This window comes from Melospiza melodia, chromosome 27 (genome assembly GCF_035770615.1).
Source record: "Melospiza melodia melodia isolate bMelMel2 chromosome 27, bMelMel2.pri, whole genome shotgun sequence".
NCBI lineage: Eukaryota > Metazoa > Chordata > Aves > Passeriformes > Passerellidae > Melospiza > Melospiza melodia.
The window spans coordinates 9,636,770-9,653,559 of NC_086220.1; the positions used below are offsets into that span (position 1 = coordinate 9,636,770).

Here is a 16,790-nt window from a genome sequence, read left to right on the forward strand (position 1 = left end):
TGCGGGGAGAGCAGAGGATTGCTGAGGGGAAGGCGCAGGGACAGCAGGAACAGCCCCCGGCGGCCTCATGGAAACAAGCAGCGGTAACTCCTGACCTGCAGAGGGATTCCGTGCTGGCATCTGTTTGTTGGGCAGGGGAGGCACCAGAGCAGGAGCCTGAGCCAAGCAGAGCTCGGGAGGCTGAGCTGGAGCACCCCAAGCTGTCCCTGCACGGTTTAAGGTGAATCTGCTCCATGGGAGCTTCAGGGATGCCAGGTTCCTCCCAGGAGGAATGATTGTTCTCTGAATGATTCACTTAAAAATCTCCACCAGGACTTATTATAAACACATGGAATGGCTTAATGAAACAACATATTCCTTATAGAAATGCCATTAAACTGCAGCATTCATTGCTGTAACTCCTGAAGTTTCCTTTGCCTTTCCATGAACAAACATCAGGTGATGTCCTGGTTCAATTCCAGTCAGCTCCTGGCAAATTTGGAGATTTAAAGAGGTTTTTAAAACCTTTCTTCTAATAAAACCCAGTCTTGCCCTTCCTGGACTTTGAGGAAAAGGGAATTTCTGTCCATGGAGGTGTTATTTGATGGTGAATGGTGTGGGCAGGGGTGGTGACAGGAAGGTCACTGTCACAGGAAGGTGTGACAGGAGCAGGGCTGAGCAGGCTCAGCCTCTGTGGGTGTGCTGGGTTTCCCTCAAAGGTTGGACTCAATGATTTTTGGGGGCTTTTCCAACCCAAACAATTCCAGGATTCCACGATTCCAACCTCCCAGGGAATGCACAGAGGCACTGCTGGCAGGGCTTGCTGGAGGAAAGGGAAAGATGACCAATGTTTGGGCAATTCAGTGTCTGACAGTTTATTAACATAAGATGGAGGGGCCTGGAGAAAGTGCCAGAAGTGAGGACAGGCAGGGCCTTATTTTGGTGTGTTGCTTCTCACGTAGTCCCACGAGCCTCACCTCAGTCAGGAATTCTTTAGTGGAAGGGAGGGGGTTGTGTCTGCTTCCCTCTGAGTAAAATCACCTACAAATAACTGGGAAAAAATAATTTCAAACCATGGACTGCAGCAAAGGGAAACAATGAGCTTTGGTTTCCTCTGGGCACTGAGTGCCTGTGTCTGACTGGGGCTGTGCTGGCCTGGAGCTCCACATCCAAGGGAAAATTGTTGCCTGCTCCCTGTTAGTGCCCAGCACCTGGGACAGGGCAGTGGGGCTGAGGGGGTTTGGCCTCCCTGGGCAGGACAGGGAGCAGCTGCCAGGGGAGCTCTGGCCTGGATTTGGGATTTGTGCCCAGCTGCAGCAGCAGAGGAGCTGACCCCAAAGGCTCCCAAAGGGAGTTCAGCACCAGGAGAAGATCCCTCCTGATCCCACAGAGCCCTGGGGAAGCCCTTCCTGTGTCCACGGAAAGCTCTGTGGGAAAAGCTCCTTCCTCATTCCCGCTCCCCCCAGTTTCAGATCCGTGCGCCTGATGAAGAATGACACCATGAGCTTCCAGAAATTCCCCTACACCAGCGAGGATGAGGCCTGGAAAACCTACCTGGAGAACCCCCTGACTGCAGCCACCAAGGCCATGATGAGGGTGAACGGGGACGACGACAGCGTGGCCGCCCTCAGCCTGCTCTACGACTACTACATGGTGGGTGCCCTGGGCTGGCAGAACTGGGGCAAAACCGGGGTAGAACTGGGGCAAAACTGGGGCAAAACCGGGGTAAAACTTGGGGCAAAACCAGGGCAGAACTGGGGCAAAACCGGGGTAAAACTGGGGCAAAACCGGGGTAAAACTTGGGGTAAAACCGGGGTAAAACTGGGGTAAAACTGGGGTAAAAGAGGTGCAGAATATGTGTAAAACATGTACCACCTTATCAGGGGACCCCTCTACTGAGCCCCCCCATCTCCTGAGCCCCCCCAGTTGTTTATCCAACACCACACTGGTATCCCCAAAGGTAAACTGAGGCACAACCCAGCACTTGGAGGGAATTCAGAGCATGTGGAAAAGCTGAACCCAGTGCCTTGAGTCTGGATTTTTATCCATGGGGGCTTTGAGGGCTGTTGGGCTGGAGCAGCCTTGCAGACCCCACCAGTTCTGTTCTCCCAGTGCTGCTGGAGGAAGGAGCTTTGAGCAATGGGCTCTGACTGGAAGCAATAGCAATGGTGTCCCCACTCACTTGGGGGCTTTGGAGGTCCTGCCCAGAGAAGCTGCTGTGGTTGTCCAGGGTTATTTGGGAGCCCGGGGCAGAGCCCAGCTCTGCTGTTTGTTCTTCTCGTGGGGTTTTCGTAGCCAGGGCTAACTCTGCTCTGTTTCCCTTTACCAAAATCCTGCCCTAACCAAACTCTGCCCTGTCCCAGGTGCCCAAGGAGAAGAGGATCCTGCCAGCTGGGATGGTGGCACGCAATGACCTGGCAAAGAGGTTGGCTTCAGTTCCTGCTCTCTGGGGCTGCCTCACTCTGCTGCAGCTGCTGAAGTGCAGGATGGGCTCTGAGCTTGCAGAAAATAGACATCAAAGCACGGTGTTATTACCAGCAACAGTGCAGCTCATTAACCCTGAGACACACATTAAAATTCTTTAGGCCAGGTCCCAAGCAGGGATAAATGGAGCTACACCCATTTACACAGCTGAGCATCTGTCTGGCTGTGCTCACAGGGGTTCTGCTGATTTGCAGCAGCAGAAATTGCCTTTAGTTGCTATTTTGTGACAATTGCAAAAGGCAGAAGGATTGAGCACTGAATGGCAAAATCCTGGTTCATTCCCTGAGAGTTTCTGTTCCACTCTCCCAGGATTCTCCTCCAGTGACTCCCATTTGTCCTTTGAGGTTTTCAGATAATTGACTATTAAATTAATGCCTCATTTGCCACTGTGAGTTCAGTTCCCCTCCCTGGGTGCTGTACTTTGGCACTGTCAGTTTTGAACCACTTGACAGAATAAAGCTCCAGTGATACTTCACCCTTTCAGAAGTAAACTGAGCTGCTTTTAGTGTTTGCTTCCTAAGTTGCTGGAGTTTGTGAATTTGTACAGTAATTGTTTTTCCTTAAAAAAGGGCATAAAAAAATCAACTTTGAGCATTGATAAGCCATAAAAAGACTTGTGATGGACAGCCCACACAGCATCACCTTTGTTATCACCCCTGCTGCTCTGAAATGAAGGAGCAGTGGATGTGCAGCCCCAAACCACATCCAGACCAGATTCCCTGACTCCCTGTGCTCATCCCTGATCTGCTGAGCACCTCTGGCTCTGCTGCCTGCCCTGAGAGCTGTGGGTGGAGATCCCCAGGGGCTGTCAGGGCTCCCAGGCACTGACTCGGGGTCAGCAGGCAGCCAGGCCAGCAGCACAGGCAGACCCTGCTGGCAGTGCCAGCGAGCTGGGGGTGCCCTCTGTGCCCTGCCCTGAGCCAGGACTGTCTCCAGCAGGCACTGCCACGGGATGGACTATGAGCCTGAGCTGCCCTCCTTCGATGGCTCAGCCCATCTCATGAAGCTGCTGTCAGAGAACGTCTCCATGAGCCAGGAGTTCTGCGAGCCCCCCAAGAAGAATGGCCTGAGTCTCGAGGGTGTCCCTGCTCCTCACAAGGCAGCCCTGCTCCCTCCAGGCACCAGCAAGCTGGAACCCACCCCAGACAACTTCCTGGTGGCCCCTGGGGACGTGTATGACAGCAGCTCCCTGAACTCCCTGTTTGAGAGCCTGCCCATGGCCCCGGCCCAGCAGCGCTGGCAGCCCGACAGCACCTTCAAGGAGGACCCCCAGGAGGTCAGGCTGGGCTCTGGGGGCACTGGGCTGGTCCTGGGGCATTTCTGGGGTTCATGTTCATTTTGGAGGTCTGTTGTGGTGTCTGGGGGAGGTGAATGCCCAAAGCCATGAGAGGTTTGACTCTTGGTTTGTGTTTGCTCTTGTCTGCAGACATTGCTCTTCAGTGACATCCTCAAACCCCAGCCAGAGCCACCCTGCCCCGAGAGTTACCCCTCAGATGGAGTGAAGAGGTACCAGCAGGCCAGGGCTTTGGGATTCCAGGAACTCTTGGCTCTTTCCTGGGGAAGGACTGCATCCCTTTCCTGTCCCCAGTCCAGCCTTGGCAGTGAGCAGTACAAATGACAGATCCTGTGCTTGTGCACACACAGTTGTGTCTCCCTGGTGTTTTTGGAGCAAGGGGCTGCCCCGTGAGCTTTTGGACCAAAGCTGGGATTGCTCTGCCCCCAGACTGGGCCAGTGCAGGGCCAGCTGCTGTCCCATCCCAGGGTGACAGCCCCTTCCTGCTGGCCTGGTGACACAGAGGGACCAGGTGGCTGCACCGTGTCCCCACAGGCCACTGGGAGTGGGGTAAATGACAGGGAAAGGAGGCTGCCAGGGCAGGAGGGTGATCATCAGCCTCCCCTAATCTAAGGTTTGGGTTCTCACTTAGCACTGTTAGTCAGCCTTGATTTTAGAGGGTGCCACTGCCTCTCATTCCTAAAACATGAGAGGGATTTCTTCCTCCTTTCCACCCCTCTGCCAGGCTGAGCTTTGCTGCTCCAGATACCAAATCAAACCTCCCAGCAGGTAACATTATTTCACCTCCCACTTTTTATTTGCTCCTGAGTCAGCTGACTGGGTGAGTCAGCTGTCAGACGTGGGGATGTTCACACAGACAGCAGAGGCTCCTGCTCACTGTTTATTTGTGCACTGAACTCCTCTGGCTCTCCTGGCTGCAGATAAGAGGAGCTGCCAAGCCCATCTTCAGAGATGGCATCACAGGAGGTGGAGCAGGAAGAAGATGGGTTGGTGACTAAACAGGGCACTTGAAGGGTCTGAGTGAAGGCTCCTGTGCAGGTGGTGGCTTGCACAGATCCCTCCCAGCAGAAACCAGCTGTGGCCTCACGGTTTCAGTGCTCAGCTGCTGGTGAAGGCCTGAGAGCTGCTGAATTCAGGCTCTTCTTTCAATTTCCATTGCCAGCAGTGTCACCTTCTCTGTGTGCCACCACAAAGCTTTTCTGTACAGATTAAAGTTGGTGCCCACCACAGTGAGGGTGTGAGCTGGGATCTGAGCCCAGCTCTGCACAGCCAAGCAGGTGTTGGTGTCCTCAGGTCCTTCTTCTACAGGGCCACTAAGGGAGAGTCCTCCTGGCTCTCCAGTTATGGGGATGGATTTGGAGCCAGGAACCTGAGTTAGATGTTGTAAAAGTCCCTTCCCAGGTCCCCATTTTTGTGTGTTTTGCTGCAGGCTGCTGGTTGAGCAATGGTTCTGTTGCCATCCACACACAAACACTGGCTGCAGTCACATCCAGGGGTTTTTAAGCCAAAGCTGGGGGTAAAATGAGGCTGTTGGGGCAGTGCTGCTCCCCAGGGTGTTGGGGAGGATCAGAATGTGCTGTGCTGTGTCAGGGTGTGTGAGCTGGGGAATGGAGCAGAAACTGGAGCCTGTAACCCGTGGGGTGGAGGCTCCTGGGGCTCTGTTTTGCTTTTGCAGTGAAACAGCAGCGTGTGCTTATTCATCCTTCTCTCTTTGTTCCATCCAAGTGACTTTGAATACACGCTGGGGTCACCCAAAGCCATTCACATCAAATCTGGGGACTCTCCCATGGCCTACCTCAACAAAGGACAGTTCTACCCCATCACACTGCGGACAGCTGGAGACAGCAAATGTTTGCACTTGTCCTCAAATAAAGTGAAGGTAAGAGGCACAGACAGGCTGACAGCTCTGCTGACAGCTCTGGAATGGGACATCCAGCAGCTCCTCTGGCCTGGGAACGGAGCTGAACGTGAGCAGGAATGGCTTTGTGGCTCATGTTGGCTTAAAGGGGTGAATGGGGTGGATTCAGTCCCCCAGGATAATCCTCTGCTGCCCTGCAGAGCCTCCCTGGCAGCTGGAACCTGTCACAGGAGCTCAGGGCTGCACAAAGGGCCTGTGGGGGCTGTGCAGGAGGGCACTGATCACTGCTGAGCCCTGTGCTGAGCTGGCTGTGCTGCTCAGGGGGCACTGATCACTGCTCTGTGCTGGTCAGGGGGCACTGACCACTGCTCTGTGCTGGTCAGGGGGCACTGATCTGTTCTGTGCTGGTTGTGCTGCTCAGGGGGCACTGATCACTGCTCTGTGCTGGTCAGGGGGGCACTGACCACTGTTCTGTGCTGGGTCAGGGGGGCACTGATCTGTTCTGTGCTGGTCAAGGGGACACTGATCTGCTCTGTGCTGGTCAGGGGGCACTGATCACTGCTCTGTGCCGGGTTAGGGGGGCACTGATCACTGCTCTGTGCTGGTCAAGGGGGCACTGATCTGTTCTCTGCTGGCCAGGGGACACTGATCTGCTCTGTGCTGCTCAGGGGACACTGATCACTGCTCTGTGCTGGTCAGGGGACACTGATCACTGCTCTGTGCTGGTCAGGGGGGCACTGATCTGTTCTGTGCTGCTCAGGGGACATTGATCTGTTCTGTGTTGGTCAGGGGACACTGACCACTGCTCTGTGCTGGTCAGGGGACACTGATCACTGCTCTGCTCTGAGCTGGCTGTGCTGGCTGTGTTGCAGAGCGTGGTGATGATTGTGTTTGACAATGAGAAGATCCCCACGGAGCAGCTGAAGTTCTGGAAGCACTGGCACTCCCGGCAGCCCACGGCCAAGCAGAGAGTCATCGACGTGGGTACGAGGGGCTGCCACACCTGGGGGCTGGGCAGCTTCTGCCTCCTCTTCAGGGCCTCCCTGGCTCTGGGGGTCAGCCAGGGCAGGATTTGGGGCTGGCAGGCCCCTTGATGTCTCCAGTTTCAGCCCCGGTGCTAACTGCTCTCCCCTCCTTGCAGCTGACTGCAAGGAGAACTTCAACACGGTGCAGAACATCGAGGAGCTGGCCTACAACGCCCTGTCCTTCGTGTGGAACATCCACGAGGAAGCCAAGGTACAAACTGCCCTGCAGGGAGCTGGGAATGGTCCTCAGCAAGGCTGCAGCTCCCTCCTGAGAGCCCAGCCCTGCCCAGAGCTCAGAGGGAGGCAGAGCCACTGCAGTGTTTGCCTGGCAGGACAGCAGGACACCGTGCTCAGAGTGCTCCAGCACTGCCATGAGCCAACAAACACTCTGGGTACACCCAGCCTGGCTCGGGGATGTTTTCTTAGTGCTGATGGATAACTCTGAAGAAAAGGTTTTGCAGCAATTCAGGGCTCTGCTCACGTGTACCTGCAGCCTGTTTGAATAAGTGCCAGCTGAGAGAACAAAGAGCCCCCTTGGCAGCAGGGGGATGCAGACAGACTGACCACCCCAGGGGGATGCAGACAGACTGACCACCCCAGGGGGATGCAGACAGACTGACCACCCCAGGGTGATGCAGACAGACTGACCACCCTTCTGTGGGATGGAGCCAGGCAGGTCACAGATCCCTTTTCACCTTAAAATCAGCAAAGTTCATTACAGCAAAGCCTTTGCAGCTCTGCCTCTTCTGCTCAGACCTTTCATTAACACTTTGTATCTAGTGGGGATTGAAAAACAGATGAAGTAACCAAGGAAATAAAAGAAAAGCATAAATAGCCCAGGTCTCTGAGGCTTGGGAAAACCCTGCCTGGCTTTGGGATCTCAATAAGCCCAAAGGCAACCTGGGTCTTTTACAACCCAAGAGGTTAACAAATGTCTTCAAGGCAGAGCTGTCAGAAATGGAAATATGTCAGGTATGTGGCAAGCCCTGGGGGCATCTCAGCAAAACTGGATTTAACTCTTAGCAGAAACTCTGCTCACTCACTGGCCTGGGGCAGGGAGAGGTGAGACTCAGAGAGTGGGAGTGAGGCAGGAGGGCTCAGGGGCTGGAACAGGAGGGCTCAGGTATTTGGGTATTTGGGTTGGCCATGGCACCTGTTACTGCTCTCTCCAATTAAACTTTTTCCCCCAGTGAAGAGGTTTTCTTTCCTAAGAACTGACTGGAGCTGACATTGGGTGTCAGGGCTGAAATCCTCAGCTGGGGGAGCTCTGGGAGCTTCTCCACTTGCAAATCTGTCCCCAGGGTCCAGGGGAATTCCAGTGAATTGGCAGCTTGGAGATATAATTTGGATTCGAGCTGTGCTCAGCTTTTCTTCCAGAGTTCCCCCTGGAGTGAACTCCCTCCTGGTGATAAAAGAGCCCAGTGTGGGATGAATATTTATTTAGGCAGCACTGCTGGGCAATTCCTGAGGCTGCAGCCTTGCCCTCCTCCCTTCCTGCAGGGCTTTGCTGTCTGAGGGTCCCTTTCAAATGAGAGATCAGAAATATCAGCAAGAACATCCCCAGGCAGGATTTGGGGAGGGGAGAGGCTGAGTTAAAGAGCTGGAATAGCTGTGGGGGAGAGGCTCAGCTGGAATCCAGCTGCCCTGGGAGGGCTGAGGAGCCTCAGCAGCTGCTTTGGCCCCTTTTGGGGAGGTTGCCAGCAGCACCAAGGCTGTCCCTGTTTGCAGGTGTTCATCGGGGTGAACTGCCTGAGCACAGACTTCTCCTCCCAGAAGGGGGTGAAGGGGGTGCCCCTGAACCTGCAGATCGACACCTACGACTGCGGCAGCGGCAGCAGCCAGCTGGTGCACAGGGCTGTGTGCCAGATCAAGATCTTCTGTGACAAGGTACAGCTCTCCTTCCTCCATCCCAAAACACAGCTGGCCCCAGGAGTGAAACCAGAGAGGCTGGGAGAGCCCAGAACAGCCCAGACCCCTGACTGTGCTCACAATAAACTCCATTGCTGACTCTATTTTTGACTAGTTGTTAAATATCAAAAGAGACAAGAGTTTCCTTGGAGGTTCTTCCCCAGTCTCAGGTATCTTCCCATGGAAAAATTTCTCACAGCTATTCTTGCCTGTGTGTTTCATTTTTAGAAGCAAATTTTCTTTTTGTTTTTCTAATTTCTGAGTGTCAGAGAGTCTTGGCTTGGGTTAGGGAAGGTCCCTGAGGTTTTTCTGAGTTAAGGATGCCTTCACCTCAATGGTCACACCCCAGAGGTGGCCATGGAATCAATGTTGGAAATGTCACTGTCCTAAATTTCACTGGATCTTCCCACAGGGAGCAGAGAGGAAAATGAGGGATGATGAAAGGAAACAGTTCAGAAGGAAAGGAAAATGCCTGGACTCCAACAACAATGGTGAGCGTTTGTGTGTGCTCCCTGCTGAAATCCCTGGCCCTGGCTGTCCCTTCCATGGCCCTGGCTGTCCCCAGGCCTGCTGCCCTCAGGCCCTTGCTGGGCTCCTTCCCCTCCCAAAGCCCCTCAGGAGCACCCCCAGCCCCTGGCGATGGTCCTGGGCTGCCCTGGAGCTGCTGCAGGTCCTGTCCCTGGGCAGGAGCTCCCCCGTTCCAGAGCGAGGGGCTGAGATGAACTGGACTCTCCGTCTGTAGGTCTCAAAGGCTGTTTGCTCTCTGGCTTCAGAGGGAACGAGATCACCTTCCTGCGGCCCGAGAGCGACCTGGAGACGCAGCCCGTGCTCTTCATCCCCAACGTGCATTTCTCCGCCCCCCAGCGGTGTGGCTCGGTGAGTGCCCCGGCCTGGCTCCCCCTCCGGGCTGCGCTGAGCCCCCGAGCCCCAACCCCAGCCCAGCTCTGTGGGATTGAGCTGAACTCCAGTCCTGAGGGCCTGGCCATGCAGCAGTGCAGGGTGGGAGAATCTCTGCAGGTGTTCCTGTGCTTTACACACCTGCACAGGACTGTAGTGGGGGCAAAACTAGCAGTAGAAAATAAATTATAGCAAAATGTGACCATCTCTGTGCCTGTGTGGGTCCTCTGTCCAGTGGCCTTCAGAGCTCCTCAGCATTCCCTGCCTCAGTTTGTCAAAACCAGGGAATCTGGGGAAGGTCTTTACATCAAATTTCATTTAATCTAAGAAACAGATGTTTGGGTTTAATTATGTGGGAAAACTGATGGGTCAGGAGGAGGGAAATCACGTGTAAAGTGTGCCCAAGTTGCCTCCCCCAGCCTGTCCAGCACACAGTGATGCTGTGCACACTCACAGATCCATTTCCTTTGCATTCCAGGTGCTCCCTCCTGCTGTTCCCAACTCTGCAAACAGGTGAGGATGCACAGTGTGCATTTCCCATCCATCAACTGCTCTGTTCCTTTGGGAATGTCAGGGCTGTTGGATACCCCAGGGCAGGATAACTCAGCTCAGAGTGTCCCTGATGCCCTGAGAGTCAGAACATGCGTTAAACCTTGTCCTGGCAGGGACTCAGGGCTGCAGGAACATGGACACATTCCTGTCCCTGTCACTCCAACACGAGCTGCTCCCTGATTGTCCTGCTGTTCTCATGGAGACAATGTCTGAAAGGGAGAATAAAACATCACAACTGGCACTGAAGGGCTCAAACACCTAGAGGCTGGAGAATAATCTGGAATGAAGTGGGATCAGAATTGAAAAGCAGAATTCCCCCCAGCCTGGGCCCTCTGTGTGGGGATTCCAGTGCCCCACAGGAGGTGCAGGAGGATTTTTGGTTTGGTGACCCCAAACCTCTGCTGGCCCTCTCTGAGCTGTCCCGTGCTGCTGTAATTACAAACCAACAGTTAATTGCTGGCTGGCTGTGGGAGCGAGTGGCTGTTCAGGCAGAGGCTGGGCAGCTGCAGGGGTTTGTGCCCTCCTGAGTGTGTTTGTCCCTGCTCTGTGCCCTCTGAGTGTGTTTGTGTCTGTCCCTGCCCAGGCTGCCCCTCAAGCGGAGCGGGGCCTCCTTCGGTGACGACTTTGACGCGGTGCCCCCAAAGCACAGCAAGGACGAGGATCCCCAGAGAGGTAACCCTGGAACCCCAACCCCTGAGCACGGGGCTTTGGGAGCCTGGCAGAGCCCCTGAGCAGGCCCTGTTCTCCTGCAGTGCTGCTCTACGTGCGCAGGGAGGCCGAGGAGGTGTTTGATGCTCTCATGTTGAAGACCCCGGACCTGCAGGGCCTCAGGACAGCTGTGAGTGTCCCCAAACCCCCTGGGAGTGTCCCCAACCCCCTGGGAGTGTCTCCAAACCCCTGGGAGTGTCCCCAGCCCCCTGGGAATGGACAAACTGCAGATAAAAGGGGATGGGGCTGGTGAACAGGGAGCTGGACATGGGCTGCTCATGTCCCCTGCCTGCTCTCCCTTGGAATGGGAATGGAAGTGGGAGCAGGAGCTGAGCTGTCCCCAGAGCTCCTGGCGTGGCTGTGTTGTGCTGCAGAGTGAGGATCACACCTCCTGCCCCATCCAGATCCTCAGGGAAGTCTCCTCTTGTGACAGCACATTCATATTTTCCACTGTCAAACACCTTTTCCATTCTCCAGGCTGGGCATGTGTGATCTGAAACCCTCCCTGGCCTCGTGCTGGAATTCCCTGGCTGTGTTTGAGGAGCACAAGGACATATTTCTGTCATGGTTATCAGCAGCATCTCTGATAACCCAGCCCTCTCTGGAGACTGCTGGGAAGGAAACAAACAATAAACCTCCCAGATTTGGGGTGGCTTTATGGCTGCACTTGAAGCTCTGTTGGTTTTACAAACTTTTAAAAATAGGGCGTTTGAAAAATGTCAGCACAGAGCATTCTTTGCCATCTTCTCCTTCCCCCATCCCTCACCACAGAGAGTCAAAAACCTTCATGGAAAATGCTTGGCAAAAACCTCCAAAACTCCTGCCACCCCAAACCAAAACTGAGCTTGCCCAGCAGAATGTTCAGGTCATGGTTTTGTTCTCTGCAGTAAAACTGAGGGGGAATCCTTTGCTGCTGAACACTGGCTCGCTGGTATCTTTGATTTTTATCATGGGAATTTCACTTTACAAGTATGAGAAATTGCCATGTTTTCTCTCACAGATTTCAGAAAAATATGGGCTTCCTGAAGAAAGCATTTACAAAGTCTACAAAAAGTGCAAAAGAGGGTAAGCTAATCTCTCATCTGATTTCTGATGTGCCTACAAAGCTGTTCCCTCCAGCCCCTGCCATTGGCTCCAGGAGCATTTTAACAAGATAATAAAAGGTAGAGCCATGGCAGGCTCTGCTATTTGCAGCATATAAAACTCAGATCTTTCTGGGCTTTAAAGATTTGGGATAATGCTTGTTTGTATTATACTTGTTTGGAGGATAAAGTCTCCCAAGGGAAGGAAGTTGGGTGAAGGTGGAACTGTTTGGGGATCCTTTGTCTCAGTCTGAAAGCCTGAGGTTATGGAGAACTTATCAGAGAGGGATCAGTGTTTGCTGCTCCAAAAAATGCTGGAATGTCCCTGGCTCAGGGTGAGGGGTGGGCCATAGTGAGCCTCTGAATTCTTCCACCTGCTGCTGATGCTGCTCATCCCTTAGCCCCAGAAATGGGAATTTTCTCCCCAAAGGAAAAGAGCAGCACTGGTGGCTTCAGGGGAGAGGCCACCTCACTCACTTTGGCTTTGGCTTTGTTCATGCCTTATCTGATAAGTGGTGAGTGTTTGGTGATGACTGAGAGGGAAACCAGGCAGGAGGAGCAAAGAGGTATCTCATGAAAAGGAAAGGCCACACCTGGAAATTAGATTAAATAAATAATTTTGACACCTGGTTTAATGAAGGCTGGATGTGACCCATGCCAGCAGCTACTCCTGAAGTGTGGGAGATTGGAGATAGCTGCACTCAGGCTGGTGGCAGGGTCAGGCCCAGCTTCCTGCTCCCCCAGATTTAATTTTCAGTAATTTTATCCTATTGCTCCACCCTAAACAATCTTCCCTGGTAATTACAGCTTGAGGGGCAGATCTCCATCAGGTGAGAGCCAGTGCAGCTCAGTGGGACTGCCTGGCCTGGCAGCAGGGCAGGGCCTGCCCCAGCCATGGCCCTGCCACAGGGGTGAGCTCAGCACACGAGCTCGGTCCCAGGGTGACTCAGGAGCAATCATGAGCAATTCTGGATCTTGCTGAGGTCTGGGCTGGAGGAACAATCCAGGGCTGATTCCTGATCAGCATCCCTGGGATTGTTTGTGGCTCAGCACAAGGGGCACAGGTGACTTCTGTGGCTCCCTGCTCTGGGGCAGGCACAGAGGGAGGGACCAGCTCTGCTGGGGAAGCTTTTGGGTACCCACAGAGTCTGTGGGGGCCCCGCTGGAGCCAGAGCTGGAGCCAGAGCTGGAGCCAGGGCTTGGGGTGCTGCTGGGGCTGGTGCAGCCAGGAGGATTCTGATGCACTGGGCAGGGCCAGACCCCCAGTGCCAGCAGCCCCTGGAACTCCTGACTGTGCCAGGACAGAGCTCCCAGGGGCTGGTGACTGTTCTGTGCTGGATCTTCCCTTGTCCTGTGCCATGGCTTTAATTAATTCATTAACAGTGACTGAGCCCCTCAGACTGGGGAAGCTGAACTGCTTTCAATGTGCTGCATCTGACCCAGCCATTCTCCTTCTCTCCAGGATCCTGGTGAACATGGACAACAACATCATCCAGCACTACAGCAACCACATGGCCTTTCTGCTGGACATGGTAGAGGCAGAGAACAAGTTCCAGATCATCCTCAAAGAGCTCTAAAGAGCTGCAGGCAGCACTTCCTGGCACTTCTCTCCGAGCTGGCACGTGTGACCCCACAGAGCTCAGCCCTGTGCCCGCTCTCGTTGCCTTGACTTGAACCCCACGGCCCCGGGGCCGGGCCACAGACTGCTGTGACATCATCCTGTGAACGTGGAACTTGGCTCTGTTGACTTTATTATTATTATTATTATTATTTTTATTATTATATTTGATTCCCTTCTGGCAGCGGGCCTGAGCTGCCGTTTCAGAGCTGGGCACAGGAGGTGACACTGCCAGGCCTGGGCAGAGAGCAGAGCTGGTGGCCCTGGCAGGGAGTGATGCCAGCCCAGGCCCTGGCAGGGAGTGATGCCAGCCCAGGCCCTGGCAGGGAGTGATGCCAGCCCAGGCCTGGCCTCTCCACAGCCCCTGCAGAGCTTTCCCAGCAGGGCAGAGCCTGGCTCTGAGCTCTGAGCTCCCCTCTGGCACAGAGACTCTCCCAGCTGCAGCCCCAGCTGAATGGACACTGCCTGCTGAACACCCTCCCTGCACATCCCTGACTGTAAATACCACGGAGGCCTCCACAACCCCTGTTTATACATTTCTGTGTTGTTCCTTTTGTATTTTATATGTGTATAAATATGCATTGTTTTATACTGGACTCAGTATGTGACACAGAGCATTTCAAACACAGGCTGCTTCACATTTCTCTGTGAACTCCTTTTGTAACTGTGTTGTTGGTTGTGTTGTTTTGGATATTCTGTACTAATAAAGGCTCAAGGACTGAAAATGAAGCATTTCCCCCAGCTCTGGAGTTGGGATGGGCTGGCCAGGAGCCAGGGCAGGCAGGTGACCCCAGAGGCACCAAAAGGGCTCCAGGATGGTTTTGGCCAAGGTGTGTCCCCTCTGCAGCCACCGTGTCCAGCTGTGTCACCAGCTGGGACTGGGTCCCTGCACTCCTGTGCTCAAACTGCCTCAAGCTGCTTCCCATTTGGGTCATCAGATGCCAAGGGGAGCCCTGCATTTTCTAATTAATCCTCTGACAAATGAAAACCAGGGCCTTTCCTCCTCCCTCTTCTTCATCCTCTGCTTTTCCTGGCTGTGTTAAAGATGTACCTGAGGCCTGTGAGTGGGGAGGAAAGAAAGAGCCCTGGGAAGAGGATTTGGAAATGCTGGAATGTGTCAGCTTGGTGAGTTTTGGATTACTTCAGTACTGTTTGAGGATGGCCTCTGAGATGAAACACAGATAAGCTGCAGGTTTATCAGCCTTTGGGATCTCTCCAGCACTCCTTTCCTTCAGATCACAAACTCCTTCTTCAGCAGGATGGCTCTGAATCAGTGTTGATTCTGTGAGTCCTCCTGCAGCAGAGTTTCAGCTCCAGTTCAAACCAGTCCCACCAGGAATCCCCCAGAGCTCGGTGTCTCCAGCTGGAAGCTGCAGGTGCCCTGTGTCCTGCTGTGCCAGGGGACCGTGGGGACGGCTGGGGAGGGTGCAGGCAGCCCTGGGCTGTTGTGTGCACGCAGAGTTGGGGTTTGGGGACCTCTCACCCCTCAGTGAGTTGCTCTCAAAGTCTGATCTTCCTGCCAGACAAACATTTACCCGTGTGAGCCTCAGTTCCCCCAGCAGCACCACTCCTGATTTACAGCAGCAAAAGCCATCTCAGGTGTAGCTCTGTGCTCCCAGCAGAACAAGGATGAATTTTGCTGGATGTTTCGGGGCTCCCTTTCCCACAAACCCCTCCTGGCTTTTGCAGGGGCTGCAGCCCTGGGTGTGCACTGGGACAGTGACTGCCCGCCCTGGGCTGGGATGGGGGCAGACCCGGCAGTGTTTCCGTGCGGCTCGGGGCAGTCCTGGCCGGGCCGGGCCGGGTCCCGGTGCCGGCTGCGAGCAGGGAAGCGCTGCCGGGGCAGAGTCCCCAGCCCTGCCCGGCCAGGTGGGTGTTTTGCTGACTGGCTCAGTATCGCTCATCCCTTCCAGCCAAGGCGAGTTGCTGGGAGGTTGCGCAAAGCAGAGCTCCCAAATATGTGAGAGCATTCCTGACTCCTTGCCCGGAGCCCACCAGCTCCTTTTGAAGATTGAGATAGGAGCGATGAAGGCGATTTTCACCCCGAGCACCAAAGGTCGTGTGAAAGCAGCGAGGGATTGCTCGGGGCTCCCTCGGGAGCTGCTGTGCTCAGAGCTCACCTGGGCTGCGCTGGGGGTGGCAGAGGGGGTGTCTGGAGTCGTGCTGAGCACAGGGTGGGTGACAGACCCCAGTGCCCGTCCCTGGCCAGCAGCATCTGCCCCTGCCCTTCTCCCGGACTCCCACCCCCTCCAGGGTCACTCCCCAGCCTCCAGCACTGGCAGCTCTCAGGAGAACACAGAGGAGCCCATTGCTTGTTTTAATTACTCAACATCTACAAACTGGAAGCTTTCAAACCAATTTTAGTTAATGATCATCTCCCAATTCTTAGAACTGAGTACCACTAATTAGCTGCCTGTGAGCCAGCCCTGGCAGGCCAGCACAGGCCTGCTCATGGTGAGCAGAGTCTGAGAGAAATCCTGACACAGGAATCCCACTCTGGCATCCCAGCTGGGGAGGAAGGAAAACTTCCCCAATGCCCACAGAGACAGAGATGCATAAAAAGGAGCAGCAGTGAGAGCTGGGTTGTGCAAGAGCTCTGGTATCCCCAGTGCTGGGTGGAGGGCTCTGCTCCTCACTTCTACAAACAACACCCAGTTTCTGTGTCTTTATTCGTGCTTATTCACTGCTTGCATCATCAGGCAGGCAGCCGAGGAGCTCGGTGTGTGGTGTGGCTCTGCAGGGCTGTGAAGGAAAAACAGCATCCTGTGTTTTGTTAGGACACCCACACACGTGTCCGGAGGTGCCCTCCTGCTGTGCTGGGCATGGCAGGAGAGGATTAAAGCCAGGGAAGTCAAACCCTGCCTGCCTCTGTTTGTAAGTGTGCAGAGCTTTAATGAACCTGCTGAGGGCTCCCCCAGCTCTCATTTATTTCCCCAGGTAGTGCGTTGGATTTATAGAATTAAATTCTGGGTGAGCTGGGCTCTAGAACCCCCAGAGCTGTGGGAATGTCCTGGGACCATCAGCTGGAAAGTGGGCACAGAATGAGAGCTCAGCGCTCACAGTCAGGGAGCACAATTTGGGATTTACCTCAGTGAGCTGAGGGTTGGCTTGGCTGGGAGTGCTGGGAATGCTGAGCCCCGGCTGTGAGGCAGCCCAGGCATGAATTGCTGAGTAACCAGCCTTCGGTGAAGCTGCTGTGTCAGCCGCTGCCTGCCTGAACTGTGATTGTGCCTCCCTGTGGCTCTGCTCTTTGGGGCACAGCCCAGAGCAGCTCTGCGTGTTCATGCACCGGGGTGGCACCGCACAAACCGTGTTAGCTGGGCACGGCACAGCGAGCCACGTGCACGCAGGGATCCTGCGCGGTCCCACAGCTCCGCCCCGCAGG

General features: G+C 54.6%; 1 protein-coding gene across 3 annotated transcripts in view; it reads left to right on the forward strand.

The window, feature by feature from the left end:
• GRHL3 (grainyhead like transcription factor 3) overlaps window positions 1-14,112 on the forward strand; it is a 99,038-nt gene extending 84,926 nt beyond the window's left edge. Inside the window, exons 2-16 of one of the 3 annotated variants that reach the window (XM_063177517.1) lie at window positions 1,446-1,632; window positions 2,343-2,404; window positions 3,400-3,739; window positions 3,890-3,969; window positions 5,483-5,636; window positions 6,488-6,599; window positions 6,757-6,851; window positions 8,369-8,527; window positions 8,961-9,039; window positions 9,291-9,424; window positions 9,924-9,958; window positions 10,581-10,669; window positions 10,750-10,835; window positions 11,706-11,770; window positions 13,250-14,112. In XM_063177517.1, the coding sequence (XP_063033587.1) occupies window positions 1,446-1,632; window positions 2,343-2,404; window positions 3,400-3,739; window positions 3,890-3,969; window positions 5,483-5,636; window positions 6,488-6,599; window positions 6,757-6,851; window positions 8,369-8,527; window positions 8,961-9,039; window positions 9,291-9,424; window positions 9,924-9,958; window positions 10,581-10,669; window positions 10,750-10,835; window positions 11,706-11,770; window positions 13,250-13,364 (1,792 nt within the window). In that variant the 3' untranslated portion in view covers window positions 13,365-14,112. Of the gene's footprint in view, window positions 1-1,376; window positions 1,633-2,342; window positions 2,405-3,399; window positions 3,740-3,889; window positions 3,970-5,482; window positions 5,637-6,487; window positions 6,600-6,756; window positions 6,852-8,368; window positions 8,528-8,960; window positions 9,040-9,290; window positions 9,425-9,923; window positions 9,959-10,580; window positions 10,670-10,749; window positions 10,836-11,705; window positions 11,771-13,249 lie in introns of those variants that run through there. The other 2 variants (XM_063177518.1, XM_063177519.1) reach the window with 2 other exon arrangements.
• The last annotated feature ends 2,678 nt before the right edge of the window (window positions 14,113-16,790 follow it).